The sequence below is a fragment of the Thunnus thynnus genome, chromosome 24 (genome assembly GCF_963924715.1).
Source record: "Thunnus thynnus chromosome 24, fThuThy2.1, whole genome shotgun sequence".
Lineage (NCBI taxonomy): Eukaryota > Metazoa > Chordata > Actinopteri > Scombriformes > Scombridae > Thunnus > Thunnus thynnus.
In genome coordinates, this window is record NC_089540.1 from 4,825,386 (window position 1) to 4,846,594 (window position 21,209).

The 21,209-nt window shown below is 39.8% G+C and overlaps 1 protein-coding gene and 1 long non-coding RNA gene across 2 annotated transcripts in view; one reads left to right on the top strand and one right to left on the bottom strand.

The window, feature by feature from the left end:
• Window positions 1-2,143: 2,143 nt before the first annotated feature.
• Window positions 2,144-17,142, top strand: LOC137177143 (uncharacterized). The gene is made up of 3 exons (XR_010925979.1): window positions 2,144-3,735; window positions 11,503-11,603; window positions 15,513-17,142. It is a non-coding gene; the product is annotated as an uncharacterized lncRNA (long non-coding RNA).
• Window positions 4,025-21,209, bottom strand: part of cckbra (cholecystokinin B receptor a) — a 38,342-nt gene continuing 21,157 nt past the window's right edge. Inside the window, exons 3-5 of the mRNA XM_067583269.1 lie at window positions 20,362-20,623; window positions 11,181-11,308; window positions 4,025-10,336 (exon numbers count right to left, since the gene is read on the bottom strand). Of these exons, the coding sequence (XP_067439370.1) occupies window positions 9,759-10,336; window positions 11,181-11,308; window positions 20,362-20,623 (968 nt within the window). The 3' untranslated portion in view covers window positions 4,025-9,758. The remainder of the gene's footprint in view (window positions 10,337-11,180; window positions 11,309-20,361; window positions 20,624-21,209) is intronic.

Genomic DNA, 21,209 nt, shown 5'->3' on the forward strand with positions numbered 1-21,209 from the left:
GACTCCCACTGAACCCTGTGGCGGACAGCAGCCATGACAAATAGTGTAGAAATCTGCAGGCTAAAGGCATACAGAACAAAGTATGGGCACCTGCAGCATGATGCAGAGGCTGGGAAACGCATTGTTGACACATTATTTGCAGTAATGCAGCACTGCAGCCTTACAGGTGTTGAATAGTTGAGTAACACAGAGTCTGGAACATATTTGAGTGCATCCAGGCGTGTAGCCAGTAATGGACCTGGGCGGCACTGGTCCACCCACATTATTCACTGGCCCACTCAGCCAAATTTGACCAAAATACATTTTGTAATAATAAATATAAAAAAAATATATAAAGAAATACATTTAAACTTGATTTATCGTTGACTTGACGTGTGTGTTGAATTTGTCATGAAATCATTTGCAGGAAGTCTCAGGAATGTAATTAGTTGCTTTGGTTCTGACATGCAGACCCTCCTGAGCTGCCTTGAGCCAACTAGCTGGCTTTTCAGGCGATGTAACATTAATGCTACTACAATGGCTAAATAAAGTTTTTAATGTGTTACTTGAAAAAAGTGGAGGAAAACGCCACTGCCTCCATCAACCCAGTCCACCCAATCTCAAAACCCATCGGCTTTCTATCTGATGATGATTTCGGGGCTTCCGGTGTAGCCAGCAGATATCCGAATAACGGATATCTGGGCCAATAGACCATAGGCGATGGATTGCATTGCAAGATTGCATTTTGGCCAATGCGTGCCTCCTCTTTTGCTCTCTACACGGACTGTTTACCTGAGTGCAACCAAAGCCCACTCAAATGTGATCAATGTGGTCAATACTACTCAGACTACAAATGGAAACCACAATGCTTCTGGTATCAAAATCGTGTCCCGTTGCCAACAGATTCTGCATTCCTATGCAGAAATCTGTTCATAGAGATTAGGGTCCACCGGACCCATCAGCCCACAACGAGGTCAGCCCATCCTCTCGCTCCCTGGTGGTTTAGTGCTTTCTCCCGGTCAGCCTGAGGCGGGTTCACCCATAGCCGCAGGAAGTAGGGTTGCTGGAGATGCTGCAGCCTCAAGGTGGCTGCCAACCTATAGGCCCATTTATGTTGTTGCAGTAATTATTTTTTTTCTGTCATGTGCGAGCCAGTCTGGCAAATTAAAACTCTGCTCATAAAGATAGTGGAATGGGGAAAAGAGACGCGTGAGATGCATGGCTCGCAGACATGGTTGACACATACCGCTTAGAATTGTCAGCAGCAGCCAGACTACTAAAAACTGTAGTTATCAACTTAACAGGACAGAGAAAACTCTCCAGAGGGAACAGAATTAAACTTTTAGCTTCTGAAATAAATTTTTTAGGCAGCTCTGATGGAGCTCAGGATTTATCAGGAGGACGGTAGCTTTACTTCAAACAGTTTCACTGCATGAACCGAGACTGTGTGAACTTATCGTTTCTGCTGAGGTGAGATCACTGCGAGTATTTGATAAACTCAAACATTTTTTTGGGAGGGGGTGTTTAATAGTCAGCACCCCCTGCATCCCTAACTGAAATCATGCTCTCACAGCTATGGGTTCACCTTCTGATATATGTGCCATTTATGAACCACATTCACAGCTAAATTTGTATGTACAGACAGGTGACAAATTAAAGGAAAAACTGGTACAGGTCTAAATGCTAGACCCCTACAGTGAGGGGATCTGGTGGCCCTGTTATGCTGTGAGGGGCATTTTGCTGGCATGGTTTGGGTCCACTTGTCCCCTTAGAGGGAAGGGTCGCTGCAAATCAATACAAAGTTGTTCTGAGTGATCACCTTTATCCTATGATGAAACATTTCTATCCTGATGGGAGTGGTCTCTTCCAGGATGACAATGCCCCAATTCACAGGACACGAGGGGTCACTGAATGGTTTGATGTGTATGAAAATGATGTAAATCATATGCTATGGCCTTCACAGTCACCAGATCTCAACCCAGTTGAACACCTATGAGACATTGTGGACTGACGTGTTAGACAGCACTCTCCACCACCATCATCAAAACACCAAATGAGGGAATATGTTTTTGAAGAATGATGTTCCTCAGCATTTGCATTGATTCTACAAGTCTGTGGAACTATTCTGGAGGGATTTCTGTTAACACCTCTGGGCCTGGCTTTATGTTTAGTTGCCACTTTGTGAAATAAAATAGTTAAAATAGTTGCACTGTAGAGCTGATGCGCAACTGGTCTTGCTGGTGCAAATATACTGTATCTTAGACTGGGTAGGATATACTGTTGTCTACAGCCTTTATAGACTGATGCTCTGTTGGTTGAGCATGTTGGATAGGCAGTGTTTTACTATTATTGCCTTTGTTTTTTCAGTTTGGCTATGTTTGTTCTTTTGTCTTCTTTAACTTTTCATAAGTCAGCTTTTCTGGGAAAAGATGGCCCACCCACTTTTGTATTTCTGCCTACACCACTGTATGCATCACCAGAACATTGTTGCTTGTGATCAATGGGAATGTGTAGTCGGAATTAAGTTTTCCAAATTCATGACCCTGCTTTAGTGCGTGATGCTTCACCAGTATGGCTATCTTGGACACTTGAGTGGAAGTGAGCCATTGTTAATGTTACACCTGTGCTTTTCCCGCTGTGACAAGTCAAAATGTCTGCTGTGAAAAAGCTCTTTAAAGAGGCCTGTGACATCATCAGTCTAATTAATGCTACTGAGTAATCAGCTGGCACACCTGGTATTAATTGCCTGTTTTTACCTGATACCATCTACCTCCACCTCTTGCTGCTGCTGCTGGTTTTAAAGTAAAATAACAAATGTGCATCTGTTTTTTGTGGAACTCTACTCTTATACATTGTTAATATCAGTGGATATCATTCTTTTAATTAATATGGTAGTCAATAGATTAAACTTTAGACTACTCTTGTAAATAGCAGGATACAATGTAAATGTAATTATGGTACATAGTAAAGGAAGGTAGACACCTGTAAGGCTGCAGTGTGTAGAATTTAGTGGCATCTAGCAGTGAGGAACTGAATACCCCTCCTCCTCCCCTTCCACGCGTGTTGGAGAACCTACGGTGGTGTTGAAAAATGTGAAAGGTCCTCTCTAGAGCCGGTGTTTTGTTTGTCCATTCTGGGCTACTGTAGAAACATGGCAGCCTCCGTAAAAGAGGACCTACTCCCTATGTAGATATAAAGGGTTCATTCTAAGGTAACAAAAACACAACGATTCTTATTTTCAGGTGATTATACATTAATTAAAACTTACTTATGAATATAATATTCCATGTCTGCCCAGTCCATTCCACTAGATGCCACTAAATTCTATATACTGCACCTTTAAATGAAAAATCATTCTGGAAATATTGTTATTTTCTCAAAAATTAATATATTACATTTTTGAAAAGTGGACTCTTACAGAGCCCATTACAGAGTAGCCTTTCACTGATATCCATTACAACAAACAGCACAGCTATCATTAATATTCAGGAAACGTGGCGTATTTCACTGTGTGCTCTGACTGTGTAAAATATTTAAAAAGCATCATGGTCTTCTGCACCCCCTGAGAAAAACAAATGTGTTTCTGTTTTTTTCACACAGGGCAAGACCGAAGCCTCTGAAGAATAACTTGAAAAAAAAACAACTTATTTTCTCAGTTTTCTGGTCCAAGATGACAGATTGAAGTTGTGGCAGGGTGCGTTACTATGGCGATGACTCCGGAGCATTCAGCCTCTTCCTCATCCCGGTCCGTGAAATGTGAGTTTGAACTTCCTGAGGGCTTCTCAGCCCCCGAGGACTTTGATTCAGACTAGAGTGTATTCGCTGGGGAAGCTGACTTGCCATTGTTTGTTGCTATTTTATTATTCATCTGCCTTTTTCATGTTTGAGTGCTGAATACTTATTCACAGTCCAGCTTGCTTCTGCTTGAGACGAGAAAGTGTTTCAAATTTCAGTGGAGAACGACTAATTATTTATTACCCAGAATGTGTCTCATTTTTAAACAGAAATCACACAAACACAACATAAAGACAACTATCTTTTTTTCCCAATTTTTATTTTTGTTAAATAATGGACATTTGGCATGAAAAATACTGTATGTGTAGCCAATAACTATGAACCAAAACCATGAAAACCAAGACTGCATCATAGCTAGTATATCATACTGGAGATACAGCGAATGTAAAATATCACAAACATCAATAACCTCACGTTTAAAACCTCTTACTGACATGAGGTCCTGTTACAACTAACAGACAATTACATATTTTATATTATTACAATGTCGCACAAGCAGGCACCAGATGAGGCGAAACGTTTAAAAAATCAGCAGACCTGGAGACTGCTTTGGTAAACATGTACAGTAGACGCACAAACACACACAGCTTCACCATCAGGGAAGGATTTCCAATGCTAATAAGAGCTAAATATATGATTTCATCACCTGCTCTTCACTTCAGCATTTCCCAGTTTGTTTTGCTTTTTTCCTGAAGCTGAGACTTTTACTTGACATACATGTTAACACTTAAGATGCTCCCTCAGAAGGTGTTAAGAGGAATCTTGAAAAGAACGGCTCTTGCCTTCTCTTCTCGTAAGTCAACCTTTGAGAAGACAGAGGAGCACAGAAAGCTACCAAAGACACCATTTTTCCTTTTTTTAAAAGACGTATAAGGCCGAGGAAAAAATTTACATGAAAAGCAACATATAAAAACAGACAATTCACGTTAACTATGTTTCTTGGAAACACTCAGGTGCAGAACCTGTATACCAAATCAAAATATTCCACTTTGTGCCTGAGGCGAAACCAAAAGAATCACTCTTAGCAATTATGAATTATTCTGCAGAAGAACAACAATCCAACAGGGGCACATTTTACTTGCAGCCGTCCTCCAGGAAGCCATTATAAATAATTGAGAATAACTTCTTCTAATTTACTTATGCTTTGTCAGTGTTTGCTGCTAGCTGAACATCTCACATCTCCTAGACACCAACTTTTCAAGAACTAAGAAAAGCAGATTTGTTTTTAGCACTTTAAGGTAAAAGTTTTGTAAGCTCAAGGTGCACAGTTTTCCTCGGAGCATGTAATCATCAGTTAAAATAAAAAACATGAAAATCCTCCAAATTAGAGGCTAATTAACAGCATAATTAAAAAGAGCAGCTTGAAGAGCACATTATCTGTCAAAGCTGTTTTGCACATAGAAACTATTAAATGAGCCGGAATGTTTCTCACTCAGCAGCAGTGATATATTGCTTTGAAAAGTGACATTTAAGCGTGACACAAATGGCATGCCTGTTTTTTTTTTTTTTAAAGAGAGCACATGAATCATCACAACTATGAGGAGGTTACTATTACACTGCCAGAAAAGTGACATTCATGAAAGATGACGCTGCAGTTTATCTTTTGTGCTGTCACTTCATTTTTGTCCAGGATGATCAAAATTTGTTCCACGTGTTGTGTGCGAAACTAAACAGGCAAACATGGTTTGCTGTTTTTTCCACCTTGTGTGCTGCCTGAAGCACCTAATGGGATTCTTATTGAGGGACGTAGAGATAAGAGAGAAACTGACTGTGCACAGGGTCCTGTGCCTCGGTCTTATTTCAGTTTCAATTTGCATCAGGCATTGTTCTAGGGACACGGTCAGAATTAGATTTCTCACCTCTGGAGGAGCATTTTACATTGTTTTTTAGGAGTCTGTAAACTTTCTGTCTCATGGTAAAAATCAATTTCCCCTGTAGCTTACTGTTTGTTTCAGGAGATTTAACACTAATCGGGCAGAGGCTTGCAATAGTGGAAATGTTTTACGTAGCCTCAGAAGAATAGAACATTTTGGGAAATACACTTATTCACTTTCTTGCCAAGAGTATGATGAGAAGATAGATATTTTCTAATCGAACTATACCTTTAAAACCCATCCCTGTCTCTTAACAAAAGACACAGTTTGCGCATATTTCAATTTCATCAAGACTACACAGAATTTTGATTACTAAGGAATTAATACCAAAATCATCCCTATGTGTATTCCTGGAGTTTGTGTGAACACTTTAGTTTACTTAATGCAAAATAACTAGCATATCTTGGAGTGAAGAACTCGTTATACTTCAAGTGTGCTGAGTAACAAGTAGTTTGACTCTAAAGGTAAGTAAGCAGCTCTAAGACTAGACAGTTTGCTCATTTTAATAATGCACATCCAAATCTGCTGGGATGAATAGCAAAATAGATATAAAATTCAACAAAAAAAACCCCTCAAAACATTTTCAATAGCAAATCAGTCTCTTCGGGAGGCTTTTCCCATAACTTTTAGTAAGCAAGGTTACCCAGAAGTTTTTGTGCAGTTCATTCATAATGCAGATGACCAGAGACTGAGATTTATTGAGTGAAAGCTACACGCCATGGAATACAAAACAATACCAACTCTGGACTCTAAGCATATAATATCATTATTCATCAGTACCTATAGTTATTTAACATACTTAATTTCCATCTCATTAAATGATAGGCTCAAACTTTAAGCTCCAATTATTGAATGTTCACAAAACATCCGTATAAATACAAATTTAATGCAAGGCGAAAGGTTGCACAGACATTCAAATAAATACTGAATAATTCTACAAGGTTCTCCAGTGCACCAAGTGCTGGAAAATATATGGAAATCACTCCTTGTCTCCTGCCTTAATTATAGAAGCACACACAGAGAAGAGGCTGCCAGACAAAGTGTTCACACATAAAGCTCTGTTGGGGATTTTGGTGTGCCAATTGTCTGCCTGTGAGCCGAACTCCCTGCCACCTCTGCCATCACCTGTAAACTGCTCTTGGACGGTGCTTATGCCTGCAAATCTCAGCTGTCACCCACACGCTATTGTCATTCATGTATTCATACACCTCTGCTCTGAAAAGGATGAAAAAGCGGGGAGGTGGGTGAGTAGAGAACTGGGGGGACGGGGAATCAGAGGCAATGGGAGGACATGAAAAAGAAGACCAAATTTGAAAGTGATAGCAAATGACAGTACTAAGCTGGCAAGGCACACCCTATGTTGGTCCTGTCATTTGTGTGCTGGCAAACTGATGAAATGTGTCTTTTATATCTTCATGAGGTGCTAAATTATTCAAAGCAACACTATTAGGTCCATCATTTTACACAACTGACTGAATTTATTCATTAAGTCATGAATAATTTCCATGGGAATTTGGATTTGTTCATGAACATCATGTCGTCTATCAATGGACAAATCATCTTACCTATACCTCTTGAATCAAACAAATCTGCCAAAGATTGACACAGCAAAAGACACACTTTATGTGTATGTATGACTTAATAGGCGTTTAACCTGGGTCTCATTCTCATCACTAATGGGTCTCAACCTTGTTCTTTGCACTCGCCACCTGCGTCACACAGATTTGGAAAATTCAACTCTAGTACAGGGCAAGCAGCCTCCTAGTGCTTTCAAAATCAACTTTAATTTTACAAAAATAATTTAAAATGCTTGCGTTAGTCCAAACCAAAGTAAACACAAAAGGTAGCCCATTGGATTAGCTGCTCCAAGTAGTTGAAACTGTACAGGGATCTACTGCCAGGAAATTTGTTGGCTGACCAAACAGCTACCTGTTCATCTGCACAAGCCGGTTTCTTTTCATGTGTGAGGATGTGGGTTGATTTAGCATGTGTCCTCGCTAGAGACGTATTTGCAAATGAGAGAAGACTTGTCTATATGTTATAGATTCAAGTGCTGTTATCACCTGGACTATCATGAAGACGAATGTGAGTCCTTTCACTTTGATGGTTGACCACATTTATCAAAATCAAAGTACACAGACGAGCTAAATCAAATGGAAGAGGAAAGATGAAGAATGGAGGCAGAAAAGCAGTAAGAGGATTGTCCAATGAAATGGCAGTTGACCAAACAGCTATCTTGGTTACCCTACGCCCGTCCAAGAAATAGTTCCAGCACATAAACACAAATAGTCATTTTTACATTTTAGTTTTTGTTTGATTAAACAAATGAGCTTAGTAGGCAGATTTTTTTTTTACCTTTTACAGAGCCAGGCTAGCTGTTTTCCCCTGCTTCCAGTCTCAACGCTAAGCTAAGCGAACCAGCTTCAGGCTGTAGCTTCATATTTAACGGACAGGCATGAGAGTGGTATCAATGTTCTCAACTAACTCTCAGCAAGAACGAAAATAAGTGTTTATCCCGTAATGTCAAATTATTCCTTTAAAATTTTGTACTTCATTACTGCTTTTATTCTTATTCTAATTTGTTATTTAACTACTGCCTTTTTGCCCAATTATTTTCTTGTCTGTTTTTCTCGATTCTCCTAATTGTAGTGCACATTGAGCAACGTTCTTTGTATGAAAGATGCTATTTAAATCAAATTTGTTGTTATTAAAGAATTGAGGGGCTTGGATGTAGTGTGTCATTGGGGCCATTTGTCATCACTTTTACAAAGGCAAAGCCTTGAGTTTTGCACTGCTGGAGAGGGTCCCTGAGAAACACCTCGTTAGTCTACCCTGGAAACGGGGAGCTTTGTACTCCGGTAATGCTTAGGGTAATTGGCAGCACTGTGGTGGAAGGCAGAGCACATAAAAGACACCACAGAGATAATTGAGCAGAAAAGGTGAGTTTGACTAAAGCATTTTTCTGTGCCATTTGTAGCAGGGGCAGGCTGGAGCAACAAGCAGGTGCGATCAGCCTTTCATGGATGAACTATCTGCACTTTTTTCTACTAATTCATATCCTGATGTTAATGTCTGCATCAGTATTCCACATACATCTGTGGCAGTGTTGACTGCACATTTACGCTCCGTGACCAAACCTTTTTGTTGACAAGAAAATTGCCTGATTCTATACATCAGGCTTTTCCTGCTCATGCATGGCACGAAAAAAAGGCAAAATGACAGTGTTAAGATGCTGTCTTCAAGACATTTATGTAAAGATGCACCTGCTTTGTCAGCCTGAATCGCAAAGTGCTGTTGTAGAAGGGTCAGGGTATCCTGTTATTACTAAGATGCCAACAAAATCCAAATTAATTCATTTTCGTATTTGGATACTTGCAGGAAATCGGCTTTACACACAAGAAATGATGAAACATAACAAAATAAGAGAGAAACACGAACAGAGAACTAAGCAAGAACAAAGTCAAGAAAAGCTGGACTAACCCTGGTCCATTTGATATCTTTTGGTGTAAACAGGATGATGTTTTAGTATTCAAATATTTCATGAATTTGGGATTCAACAAACCAAAAATTTGGCCTTCAATAGAATAACTGAGAGAGAGAGAAATGTTCTGAATGAATGAAGATTAAACAACATTAAACAAAAGGAGTTGAAATACATACTGATTCATTACTGAGTTAATGAGTCCTCATTGTTCAACAGTATGTCTCTGTCAAAAATTAACCTTTGGCACGTAACAACATAAAAACAGTATTTACATGTACACAGCGTTCATATTTTCATTTCATGTCCGTCTCACAAACTCATGACAAACAAAGCCACACAAAGAGCACAGGCACTTGATATTCTCTTCAGGATGCCAAAAAGCAGATGCTGCCAATTAAACAGAGGAAAAAGAATGTCACCAAAATAAAACAGCGTTTTCCCCGCCTCACATTCTGCAACCATGCACACAGAATTCGAACAAGACCTTTTAAAAAGGCCTCATAAACATGGGCAGGGATTTTACTCAGCACATGATAGCATAGCATACTAAGATGAAGAGTGAAAAACAGAAGATTGAAAAAACAGATGGTGCACAGTAACCGCAACCATCTAGCTTTCATCGAGGCTCAGCAGGTACCGGTGGTGCTGACGGTGGTGTAGCTGAACTTGGACATGGAGGTAGCCATTGACGTGGCCATGGAGGTGGCAGTGATGCCGTCTTCTCCTGCCTCCCTCTTCCTGCACCACCAGCACTGGCGGCAGAGCCGGTTGCGATAGCAGCAGGCGAAGGTGGACAGCAGGGCCTTGCGGAAGCGCGTGTTCATGAAGCAGTAAATGATGGGGTTGACGCAAGCCGAGGTGTAGGACAGCAGGTGGATGAAGGAGATGGGTGCTCCAGAGAGGGCTCTTGAGGCAGAGTTCAGGTCAAAGGCCTTCCAGGTGTTGGCTGAGTACAGGGGCATCCAGCAAATGAAGAAGAGTGCCACAATCACCATCAGCATGCGGATGACTCGCCTCTTGGCCTGCAGCTTGGCCTCCGAGGTGTTGCTACGGGCGCGCTCAGTCTTGGCCTGGGTGGCGCCAGACGAGGCAGAGAGGGTGGGGAGCTCCACAGCAGAAGAGGGTTTTTTGGACACCTGGATGTAGCAACCATCATCATCATCGTTGCACCCTGCAGCACCCCTCCCTACACCGTTCTTCTGGCCTGTGGAGGGTCAAGGCAAAAGTGTAAGTGAGGGGCAGTTTGACTGACATGTTGAACTATTAACAGTAAAAAACATTCACTAAATGCTGAAGATGAGATTTCATTATTTTGCTGCTATAGCACAGAAACTACACACCATGTTTAGCAATACAATAACAGAACTGAAGGCTTTTTCAGAACGTCTCAACCTTGATGAATCACCCTCAAAGCTGGACTCCATGGAAACTGCTGCTCCCAATGCACGTAGTTACAACAGCAGATATATTTCACCTGAAGGGACCGTTTTTCTGCAAGCATTTACATTCCATGCAGCTATACTTGACAGATTCTCCCTTTTCTATGGAAAATACCCGCTGTAAGGGCCATGGAGACATTCCAAATAGGCATGAAAACAAGTAGAGTTAGCTTTACGACAACTGAGAAGGATGTTATTTTTGGATGTAACAGGTGCAGAACCTGTGGGTAGCAATAAAATATGTCATTCTCTGCCTCAGGCAAAAAATGCAAATTTCCCTTTGCAGGAATGTTTGTCTGTATTGCGTGAAAATGGGAGTTTGTTTGTGTCTATTCTAATATGTGACTATAAGTATTAGAAATTACAAACTAAAACACTAAGAACACACTCGATCATTTATGGATTTAATTGGAATCTAATTTTTACAGTATTGCAATTATTATATTTTAAGGATATTTACTGGACTGTTTCCTATCTTTTTTATTGTAATTGACTGCTGCTTCATATAAAGGTCTATAAAAAGTTAAATAGATGTTTTGGTCTACAGTATGAGTAAAATGTGAACAAAAAGCCTTCTGCAGTATGGATTGAATTTATGATGAATCTCACCAGTGGTCTCTCTGTTCTGGCTCAGCTCAAACTGAATGCCTCGGTACAGCTCTCTGGAGATCAAACCGTAGGCTATAATCATCACCACTCCCGGGATGAAGAACAGAGTGAACAGCAGCAACACATACCTGAAAAACAACCAGAATGGAAAGAGAAGGGCGTAAAAAAACACAAATTGAGAAAAAGTCACTATAGGGAATCTGAGTTGCTCTTAAAAACAACCAGACACATCGGATTCTCTAGCCACTAGCTGAAAAACTTTGCATCAATAACAAGATAACACAGACAAATATGTGAAATTATTTCTCTTTTCCTCATACAGTACGTCTTCATGCATGTGTTGGAGCTGTGCTGGAGGTCCTGCAGATGGTTGACCCCTCACAGCAGCCCTCTTTACCACCATGGTGTCAGCATCCGAGACCAGTTCTGCAACCTCTAAAACAGCTTCTCCCTGCATGCTGCCAGGTTTCACCCCCCTCTACACTTGCTCTATCTCTTTTTGCACTAATGGTGCTGATGCCATCTTTTCATATATACACTATATACACTAGCTTAATTTATAACAGTGCTTCATATTTTATAAAATGGTCATGTTTTGTGCGTAAATTCTTAATATGCAAAGCAACTAGATACTACAGCTGTAAAATAAAGTTGTGGAGTAAAAAGTGCAATATTTCCCTCAAATATAGTGGGGTAAAAGCATAAAAGGGAAACACTAAGTACAAATAGTAAAGTACAAGTACCTCCAAATTGTACTGAAGCACAGCACTTGAGTAAATGTACTTAGTTATAATTATGTCCATACTTTTTAAAAAAATATATATTTATTACATTTTTCACATACAACAAAAAAATAGAGGGCATTATATCCATTCCCAACCTTCACCACCCCCTACAACAGATGAAGGTGACATCAAATAAATAAATATATAAACAAATAGCAAGGTTACAGGAAAACAGGTTTTGCAGTAAAAAAGGTACAGAGACAGGCTAAGCCGATTTAGGAAACCCCCTGAGTCTCAAACTTTATAGAAAGCGACCACTGAGGAGTGAAGCATACATGAGATGTATTCATTGGGAATACACTCCATTATAAGATTGTGCCACAACTTTTTTCTTAGAGCAGCATCTTTGATCCAAAAGACCAAAATATTCTTCGTAGTGGCAAAAGTCAATAAATTGAATAACATCCTGTTTTTGATATTTATAATATGACCATTTGGAAGACCAAGTAGGAGGCACATAGGGTCTAACTCTATTGAAACACCAAAAATAACACAGTTCATCCACAATACCACACCAATAGCTTTGTAGCTTCACACATGACCAGAAACAGTGAATGTAATTGTCTCAGAGTTACACTTACTGCAGAGTGGAGGTGCATCAGCATCCATTTTGTTTTTGCGAGCAGGTATTATATGTGTGCCATGTACAATTCTTAACTAGAGTAGATTAGGTTTGATTACAGATAGATATTTCCATAGCATGAACCCACACTTCCTGCCAGTTTAGATCATCAATAGAGATGCCCATGTGTCTCTCCCAGGCTTGTTTAGTAACTTTGCAAAGTTAGAGATGAGTTGGAATTTAGGGCTCTATAAAATACAGCAATGTGTTTCTTGGATACTTGTAAAGACAAGGCCCTTTTTACATGTGAGGTGGCACTATTGGTTGTTAATGTGGTAGATTTAGTGATGAAGTGTCTGATTTGTAAATATCAAAAAAATTCACATTTCTGTAAGCCATATCGCTGCTGTAGCTGCTGAAAGGATAGTAAAGTCTGGCCATGGAATAAATCTCCCAGCTTTGTTAGCCCCTGGGTGCACCATGCTTTAAAGCCCTAGTCTTGACAGCCTGGCAGAAAGTCTGGGCTATCCAGAATAGAGGTATTGTACAGATGGATGTCCAGGCTTTGACTGCACTTAAAGTGATGGGGTTAGTACAGAGGTCCTTTCAGACTCAAAGTTATTCACAAACAACAATTTCCACAAAGAGCATTTGGACTGAGAGGATTCAGTGTTGAGCCAAATTGAGGCTGGGTCATATTTGAGCCAATCCGCTATCACTTGGAGGCGTGCTGCCAACTGATAGAGGCTCACATTTGGTACATCTAAGCCCCCATCAGAGCTGGCCATTTGGAGTTTTGCCATCTTCAGTCAGGGCTTCTTTTTGCTCCACATAAAGGCACTCAGCCAAACTTCAAGCACCTTGATAACCTTGTTTGATAACAAAATAGGGATCTTTTGCAGTGAATAGAGTCTGGGCAGGATGTTCATTTTAATGAGAGCAATCCTACCCAGCCAAGAAAGAGGTAGGGAGTAAACGAGAGGGTGACCAGCGGAAAGGAACAGGCTTCAGACAGATGTTGGAGACCCCAGTGGCATGGCTTCAGACTATGCTAAATTAATTTTGTACCCTGAAGAAGTGCCAAATTTTGGATTGGCTTGGGTCAGGCAGGGAATAGAGGTTTGTGGTCTTGATAAAAATATCAACACGTCATCTGTGTAAAGAGTATTACTTTTATAATATTAGCAGCAATCAAAGTAAGGGCTTTAGCAAGGGCTGTGTTGAGTTCGTCAGAGATATCAGATTTGGTCTGGTCGCCGCCTTGTGTGTACTCACCGGGCTCAGACGGGGTGTCTTTTTTGTCCCTATTCCTTTGGTTTCTTCCCATTTTGTCAAAAGACTGTGGCCGTAAGATTTAAGGACATAGCACGAAATGTTGATACCAAAAGTAGCTTCCGCAGGATAAACAAATAATTAGTATCGAGAGGCATGGAGCTCAAGCCAAAATGTTGTGCTCACCTTGCCACCATCACATGATCCCTCTTTATGTCTATCCTTATATTATGTTGCATTTGTTATTTCTAATTTAACAGTGTGTCCTCTTTGGTTGAATATTGTCTATTGTCTTGTTACTCAGTGTAGCTCCTTGTGTTGTCTTGTATGACATTTCTAATTTTGTTCCACTTGTACTTTTTTCTTGAATGGAGTGACAGTTACCTTAAACTTGCATTAACTGATTAACTTGTGACCTGGAGAATTATAATATTCACTCCTCTTTTAGCTTTGTTTTGGTCTCCACCAGCTCCTGAGAGATATGCCTGCCTCTTTAGCTGCTTAATGCTCCACTGTGATCACAAGCTAGCTGCTAACTTTGTCTGTCTGCTGTTTGGTGCTGGGCAGGTAGTGTGCAGAACTTCTTAGTTGAAATCATGACACTGATGAGAGCAGTGAGAGTAAACCAAAATGTTGGAGTTGCTAACACAACAAGCTTAAAGACACTAAAAAGCTCGGTAGCAATGAGGGGAACTGTAGAGTTGGATCATGATTGTCTGTGGATTTATCACTATAAGCAATCTCTTTTACATCATGCATAGTCATTTGATCCATTGTTGATATGAAAATATTGATTGTAGTAGTTTTAACTTAAAGATTAGAAATTGTATGTCCCTTATCTTGTACAGTAAAGGTAGATCAAAGAAACTGTAACCTGGAGAAAATGCTACAATGATTTAAACCTATGATTTAACAAAATACACTGCTCTCCAACATGATGTGATGTCAAAATCATTTCTTCTCAACATGAGGATCCATTAGGTCTCCTTAGTTTGAGGGAGGCAGGCCAGTTGGACCAGTTGGACCAGTTAGCTTCTGCAGGTCTGACACTCCAAGACACTATGGTCTATTCTCTTTAAGAAGAGAGTAGCTATCCTGTTTAACTCAAGAAAGGTTTTCAACACAACCTTATCAAACCATCCTGTTGACATATTGACATGTGTCAATATGCACAGTAACACAGTGCATATTGACTCATATGGACACGGCACGACATACGTACACGTCTATACATATCACAACAGAAAGTTTAAGAGGACGTGCGCACAAGATAAAAAAAATACTACCTTTCAGGACTTTAGGGGCTCCATAAAAAACATAGCAAATTGACCATTCAAATAAAGCAATGTACGCCACCATGTTTCTAACATACTTGAGAGATCAACAAACTATTAAAAGCTATAAATGCAACTTACCCCCATGGTCTTCAAAGCATAGGCCTATTGTGCCTTTACTGTACAGTTATTAACCTGTTTCCACAGGATAATCATCTTATATGCACAAGATAATAACTTGTTCCCTCAAGGTAATTATTTTGTATGCACAAGATAATATATTGTGCACACAAGTCTTTATCTTGTGCGCACAAGATAAAAAGATACCACCTTTTGGGACTTTAGTGGCTATCAGATATTTGAGACATTTTCTACTCCTCAACACCATGTACACAGTTGTTCTCTGTTGATAAATGTTCCTTTTTTCTCACACAGAAAGTAACAATCAAGCGCCTAGATTGATGACACGTCAAAGAAAAAGTCATGAACAAAGTCAAGTACAAAAAAAGTGCTCAAGACAGGGGGGAATTTTTGAACAATGTTAAGATTCAAGAGGCTGACAGTTTCTGTCAGTTTCTCACCCTGTGCATCAAACTACATAAGCAACTATATATACTTGCATGTATTCTACAAGTCTGAATATAGACCTTCAACACAGTGAAGTTACAGATGTGGGGAGATAAATGAGTGACTACTAATACTGTATGTTGGTCTAATGTAAAGTGAATTGTTTCCATGAGTAACCACTTGGGATTATAAAAGTATAGATTTTTTATCAGCAGCCACACCAGTGAATGAATGAAATGAATAAAACCTATTTGAGTGAAATGAAGTGAACTGAAGTGAGAGGAATACAGAGAGAGCAGAGCAGAGAGAGCAATCATTGTAAGAGAAAACTAGAAAGAATAACCAATGAATAAATAAGATAAAGAAACTCTACAGATGTCACTTTGATCGTAATAAATCTTTACCATCTGCACCGGCAACTCGCTTTTGATTTGTTGTAATCAGAGAATGCTCTTAACCACCGGTGTTTGCAGTGCACATCAGTCAGCACATGAAAGCAACATCAGAAAGAGGAAGAGGCTGGATCTCATCCGTTCTCTGATATTCTAATGTCTTCCTGGGCGACCCTCTGAACTTGGCTGAGCCCCTCTCTTTCACTTCTCACAGCTTCAGTCAAAGCGGTCTCATCAGCTGGCTGTTTGATACGGTGGAAAATGTGTTAGACAAAAGGTGTCAGGATGTGAACACGTAGGAGTGCGGAAACACACCACAAAAAAAAAAGGTGCTGGTGGATGTCTGTGATATCTGTGCTTGTTTTGCCTCAAGGGGGAAACCCAGATTTATAGAGCTGAAGCAGAAGGACACATGGGAAAAAAAAACATGTTGAATATTCACAGCTCCTTCTTTTGACTGTTCCCATATCAACTGAAAGCTTCACGATTATAAAAAGGTGTGTTTGGTTTATATTTATCATCAAAGAAAATGATATGCAGGTGCACATTTCTGCACTACAAACACGACTACAGATAAACTCAGCCTGTAATGGTGAGATGCAGAAATTGAGTCTTTTTTTTTTTTTCTTTGCAGAGTGTTTTTATTTCTTTGAGTTGTCATTCTGGAAGCTGTTGACAAAACTGAGAAGTGGAAGTGCTCGAGACTGGGGCCAATCATTTTTTATTAATGTAGTAAAGTATCTGCTATGAATCCAGATGTTTGCTCCTGGAGTGACAGCTGTCAAATTCGCTCATTTGCACTCTGTTAAAAGACTCGGGGAACAGCGCTTTGAGCAAGCAAACTGCTGCACAAAATGCACTGCAGCCAGTATTTTAGATATGCCAGCATCAGTGAGTGAAGTGAGCAGAGTCGTTTTGGGTCAAATACTGTAGACTTTTGTGTCTACAGTATTTCAGTGATACTTTCCCCTAAAGTTCTGCTGTTGGTTGAAAACTCAAACTTATTAATTCTGGGGTTGAAGAAAGTCTGTCTGATATTGCTATTGTATATCAATACTATAATATTAATATCTTTTTTTTAATGCACAGCTTTTCTGCTGTCAAAATATCAGTACAGGCCATTTCAGGTTAAGTATGCCCTATAAGCTGTATAATGTAAATAGAATTAAAAGACACAATCAAAAACCTGATAATGTTAAATTAGAGAGAGATAACCAGGTTTCTCTTTAAGGCAAAATGTTATTTGGTCATAATATATATATACCCCCCCAGAGTACCTTTGCTACTATAATTTTTTTTAATGTAAAAATCCAGTCTGCATAAAATTGTCAGTGCATGCATAAGCATGATTATAAAAATCAGAAATCATTAAATTTGTCTTTGTGCTATAATTAGTTCATTAACCACTTTATGGTTCTTATGTGTCTTGGTATCATTTGCTCATCATCTCCGTGACTGTGATTTCAAGCTAAAAATGGATGCTTCAATAACTCTATGCACTGCTTCATTAGGTGCAAAAAAGGCACAATTTTCCTAGTGAGAGATAGATGAAAAAGGTGTTATCTCCTAGCAATATAGGTTTTAACCCCTAACCCCGGAGTAATTTAAGAGACGGTCATGATGGGTAAAGATGAAACTGTGAATTAAAACTTGAAAGGTCCTCGTATTCAGTGACATATCTGGACTTTTGACTCTCCTCCTCCTCCTCACCGAGCGGACTAATTAACTGGTCTCCCGCCGCCTCGTCTCTCCATGTGAAGCTTAAGAGTTTGATAGACAGTCCGAGAAAAGAGAATTCTTTGGTGTTCCACCACAAAAGGCTGTCAAGTAGAGAAATGTAAAAGGTTTCGCCATGTTCAGCTTCTTCATTTTAATTGCACATTTCTGCAGGACCCAAAGTTGTTTATAGACAGATCTATGAAAATCCCTGAGAAGTATATCCCAAGATGCTCTAAAATATCTTGTCCTTGACTGTGTATCCATCTACTTGGGGTGCTTTTTAACGACAAAGCAGCTTTATCGGTCCTCCGAGGACATGTGGATGGATGGATTACTTTCCTAAGGCTGAGCAATCCAGACTGTAGCAGCCATAATCGTTTCTCTCCTGACCTTTTGCATAAGCTTTACTCCTCCATCCTTTTCATTCGTTCAGGAGCAGAGAAACAATCATGTTAATTTACTGACAGAAACTTTATCTACACAGTATCTCTGTATAATGATGTAGTGTCTACTTTTTTCCCTAGCTCCTCCGTCTTTTGGTACGACCCCCTGCTATGCTATAAACCAATTTCATACTGGCTCTAATTAAGCCTCAACAGGAGCTACCTGTTCACCATTTTCATCTTAAAAAACAGTCTCCCTAATGATTTCATTCATTTTTCAGAAACCACCTCTGTAAGCACCTTTACAATTTCTGCCCAGGGATTCAATCCTAAAATGACAAGAATTAAAGAGCCATTATCCTCTTTATCCCTCTCATAGTTTCTCTTGGCTAGGTAGAGAGAAAACACACTAAAAGCTAGCATTAAAGCTGCCAAATATTACTTCAATCCAGTGGATTAGCTGTAAATCTGCAAAAATCTTTTGAGTAGAGATCAACTTTGGTGAGCTTTGACAAATTTGTGCTGTTATAGTGAGCTGTCAGTGCTGACCTTTGAGGGAATTGGGAACCTGGGAGTCCAAAATGGAGGAAGCTGTATATTCAATTTATATATTATATATTTAACCTCCTCAACCAGAAAGTGCTTCTCTGAAGAGGGATGGTTTGGTTTAACAAGCTAGCTTGCTCAAAGAAGTTTTGCCCTTTTCAATAACTCATTATTGAATTAAATGATGTACAGTCCTGACAAAAAAATACAGAGGCATTGCGAATTCATGTGATTACAGTTGTTCATCAATCAGCCCTGTGAGTAAGACCTGGGTGGCTTTATATTAAGGTCAAGGCTAGATACATAAAGGGGCCTGAGGGGCTTAAAAGCTGTGAAAAAAGAAGTTAAAATCATGAAACAGAAGCTTTAAAATAACTAGTTAATGCATTTAGCAGCAGCAGCAGCTCTGCAGACAATAAAGGAAGAGGAAGAACCAGCAGAGTGAATTCAGGGTCACGACCCAGTGAGCCCAGTGAAAACACCAGGCAAGGTTTTACAACACTACGCAGAGGACAACAGAGATAATGTACTGTAGATTTGGTTAGCAGGATAATGTTATTTCGCATTGTGTCTGTTTCTGCTGTGGTTTCATTAGAAATTCCCATATGCTGACTAACCAAAATACTCTATTTTGTTTGTCTGGCTCAGACCTCACAGAACATTGTTACCGACGGATTAAGTTAAGGAAAAAAGACACTAAAATTAATTATGTTTGGAGCTGTATTTTTTGCTGCACTGTTCAGTCTGAATTCCAATGTTTCATTAGTGTAGAGAGAGTGGAACATAAAAAATACAAACAAAAACGGAACTGCAATAAATACTTGTTACCTCACTCACATGTACTAATGTTCAGTTTTTGTTGATGCTACTAAAACCTTGGAATATGAAAGATAAGCACATCATTCACCCAGTATACTGAAAGACAGAGATCCATTTCATAGCTACTTGCAGGCAGGTAAGCTGAGTCATTAGCATTGAAAAAATGTATTAGGTTCTACATGTGTTAAAGAAATCATTTGAAACTAATTGAAACTAATATATCACCAGCAATGTCTGGGAGAAATGGTTTAACTAGCACAGTTATAAACACTGGACTGTTTTGATCTGAGGTGCAGGAAATTTGAGCCATATTGCCAAAATGACCAAATCAGCATGCAATCTGTTGGAATCCAACTGTGGACAATTCAGTAGGAAGTGGTCCGATTGCTCTGCTCAAAAAAGGGAGCTACTTTCTATTCATCGTGGTAATGCATATGTAAATTATACAGTTATGCTGTATGTAAATCAGTTTATCTCCACACATTTGGAGGAAAAGCCAAGCAGATTGCATTCCATCCCCTAACTGACTCAATCCAGTCATTGTTTACTCACTTATCCTTATTATGGCTGTTGAGGCACGTCTGCCAAATGATTGCTATGCATATAATATATTTAAAAAGTTTTCACAGAAATGATGAATGTACTTTCATGCATTCCATGCATTTCACTTGTATATTGCAGGCTATTACGTTGCTTTGTTGGTCAGTTCAAAACATTACTGACCTGATATTAAAAATATAGTAGTAATTACTGTTTATGATGCATCACAGTGCACTTACAGTAAAGTAGTAGTTAATGCTTCCTCTCAAGTCAAAATCACTTCTGTCCATCTCTGCCAGGAAATAGTCCAACCTGCACTTACCAGGTCTGCTCAGCTTCCCTGCTGGGCCAGTCTAGGCGACACATGTGGCCGACAGTACCGTTAGTCTTGGGGAAAGACCTGAGGGCACTGAACACTGGGTAGGGCACCATGATTAGCAGCGACACCACCCAGGTGGCAGCAATGACACGGTAGGCATGGGATCGGGTCTGCCACGCGCGGGACTTCAGCGGGTTACAGATGGCGCTGTATCTCTCGATGGCAATGGCCACAAGGCTAAAGGTGGAGATACTGACAGAGATTCCTACAGGGAAGAAAAGACAGGAAACAAAGTTAGATTGCTGGCTGAGGCAAAGGTAGCTGGTGGCAGCTGGTTAGTGTTTAAGTTGGTCTTGATCAGTCCTCAACAACTATTGGTGAGATTGCCATTACATTTGGTACTGATATTTATGGTTCCCTGGAGATAATTACAAATATTATTTGTGACCCCTTGGCATTTCTTGTGCCCCATCAAGCAACTTTCTACTTGTACAGAAGAAAAAAGATGAATTGACACAAAATTTACTGGCTAAATTCATGCTCCCCAGAAAATGAACCCTGTCAGTTTTGAATTTTGGACACTCTCCAAGACTCCACATGGTGCCACCCTTGCCAAATGTCACCTTTCATCCATCACCCAAGTTAAGGAGAACCAACAATAGTTTTGTACCATTTCCTGACAACTCCTCTCCTCTCTTGGACCTCTATGGACTCTTTGTCTACAAGGTCAGTCACAGCCTCATGTCTAGCCCAGAAGGTCAGAAGGTCAGAGGGTCAAGGACCTGGTAAGGCTCAGGATCTCCGTGATCTGCTGGCTCATTGACAAAGTCATAAACAAAGTCCACAGCTCT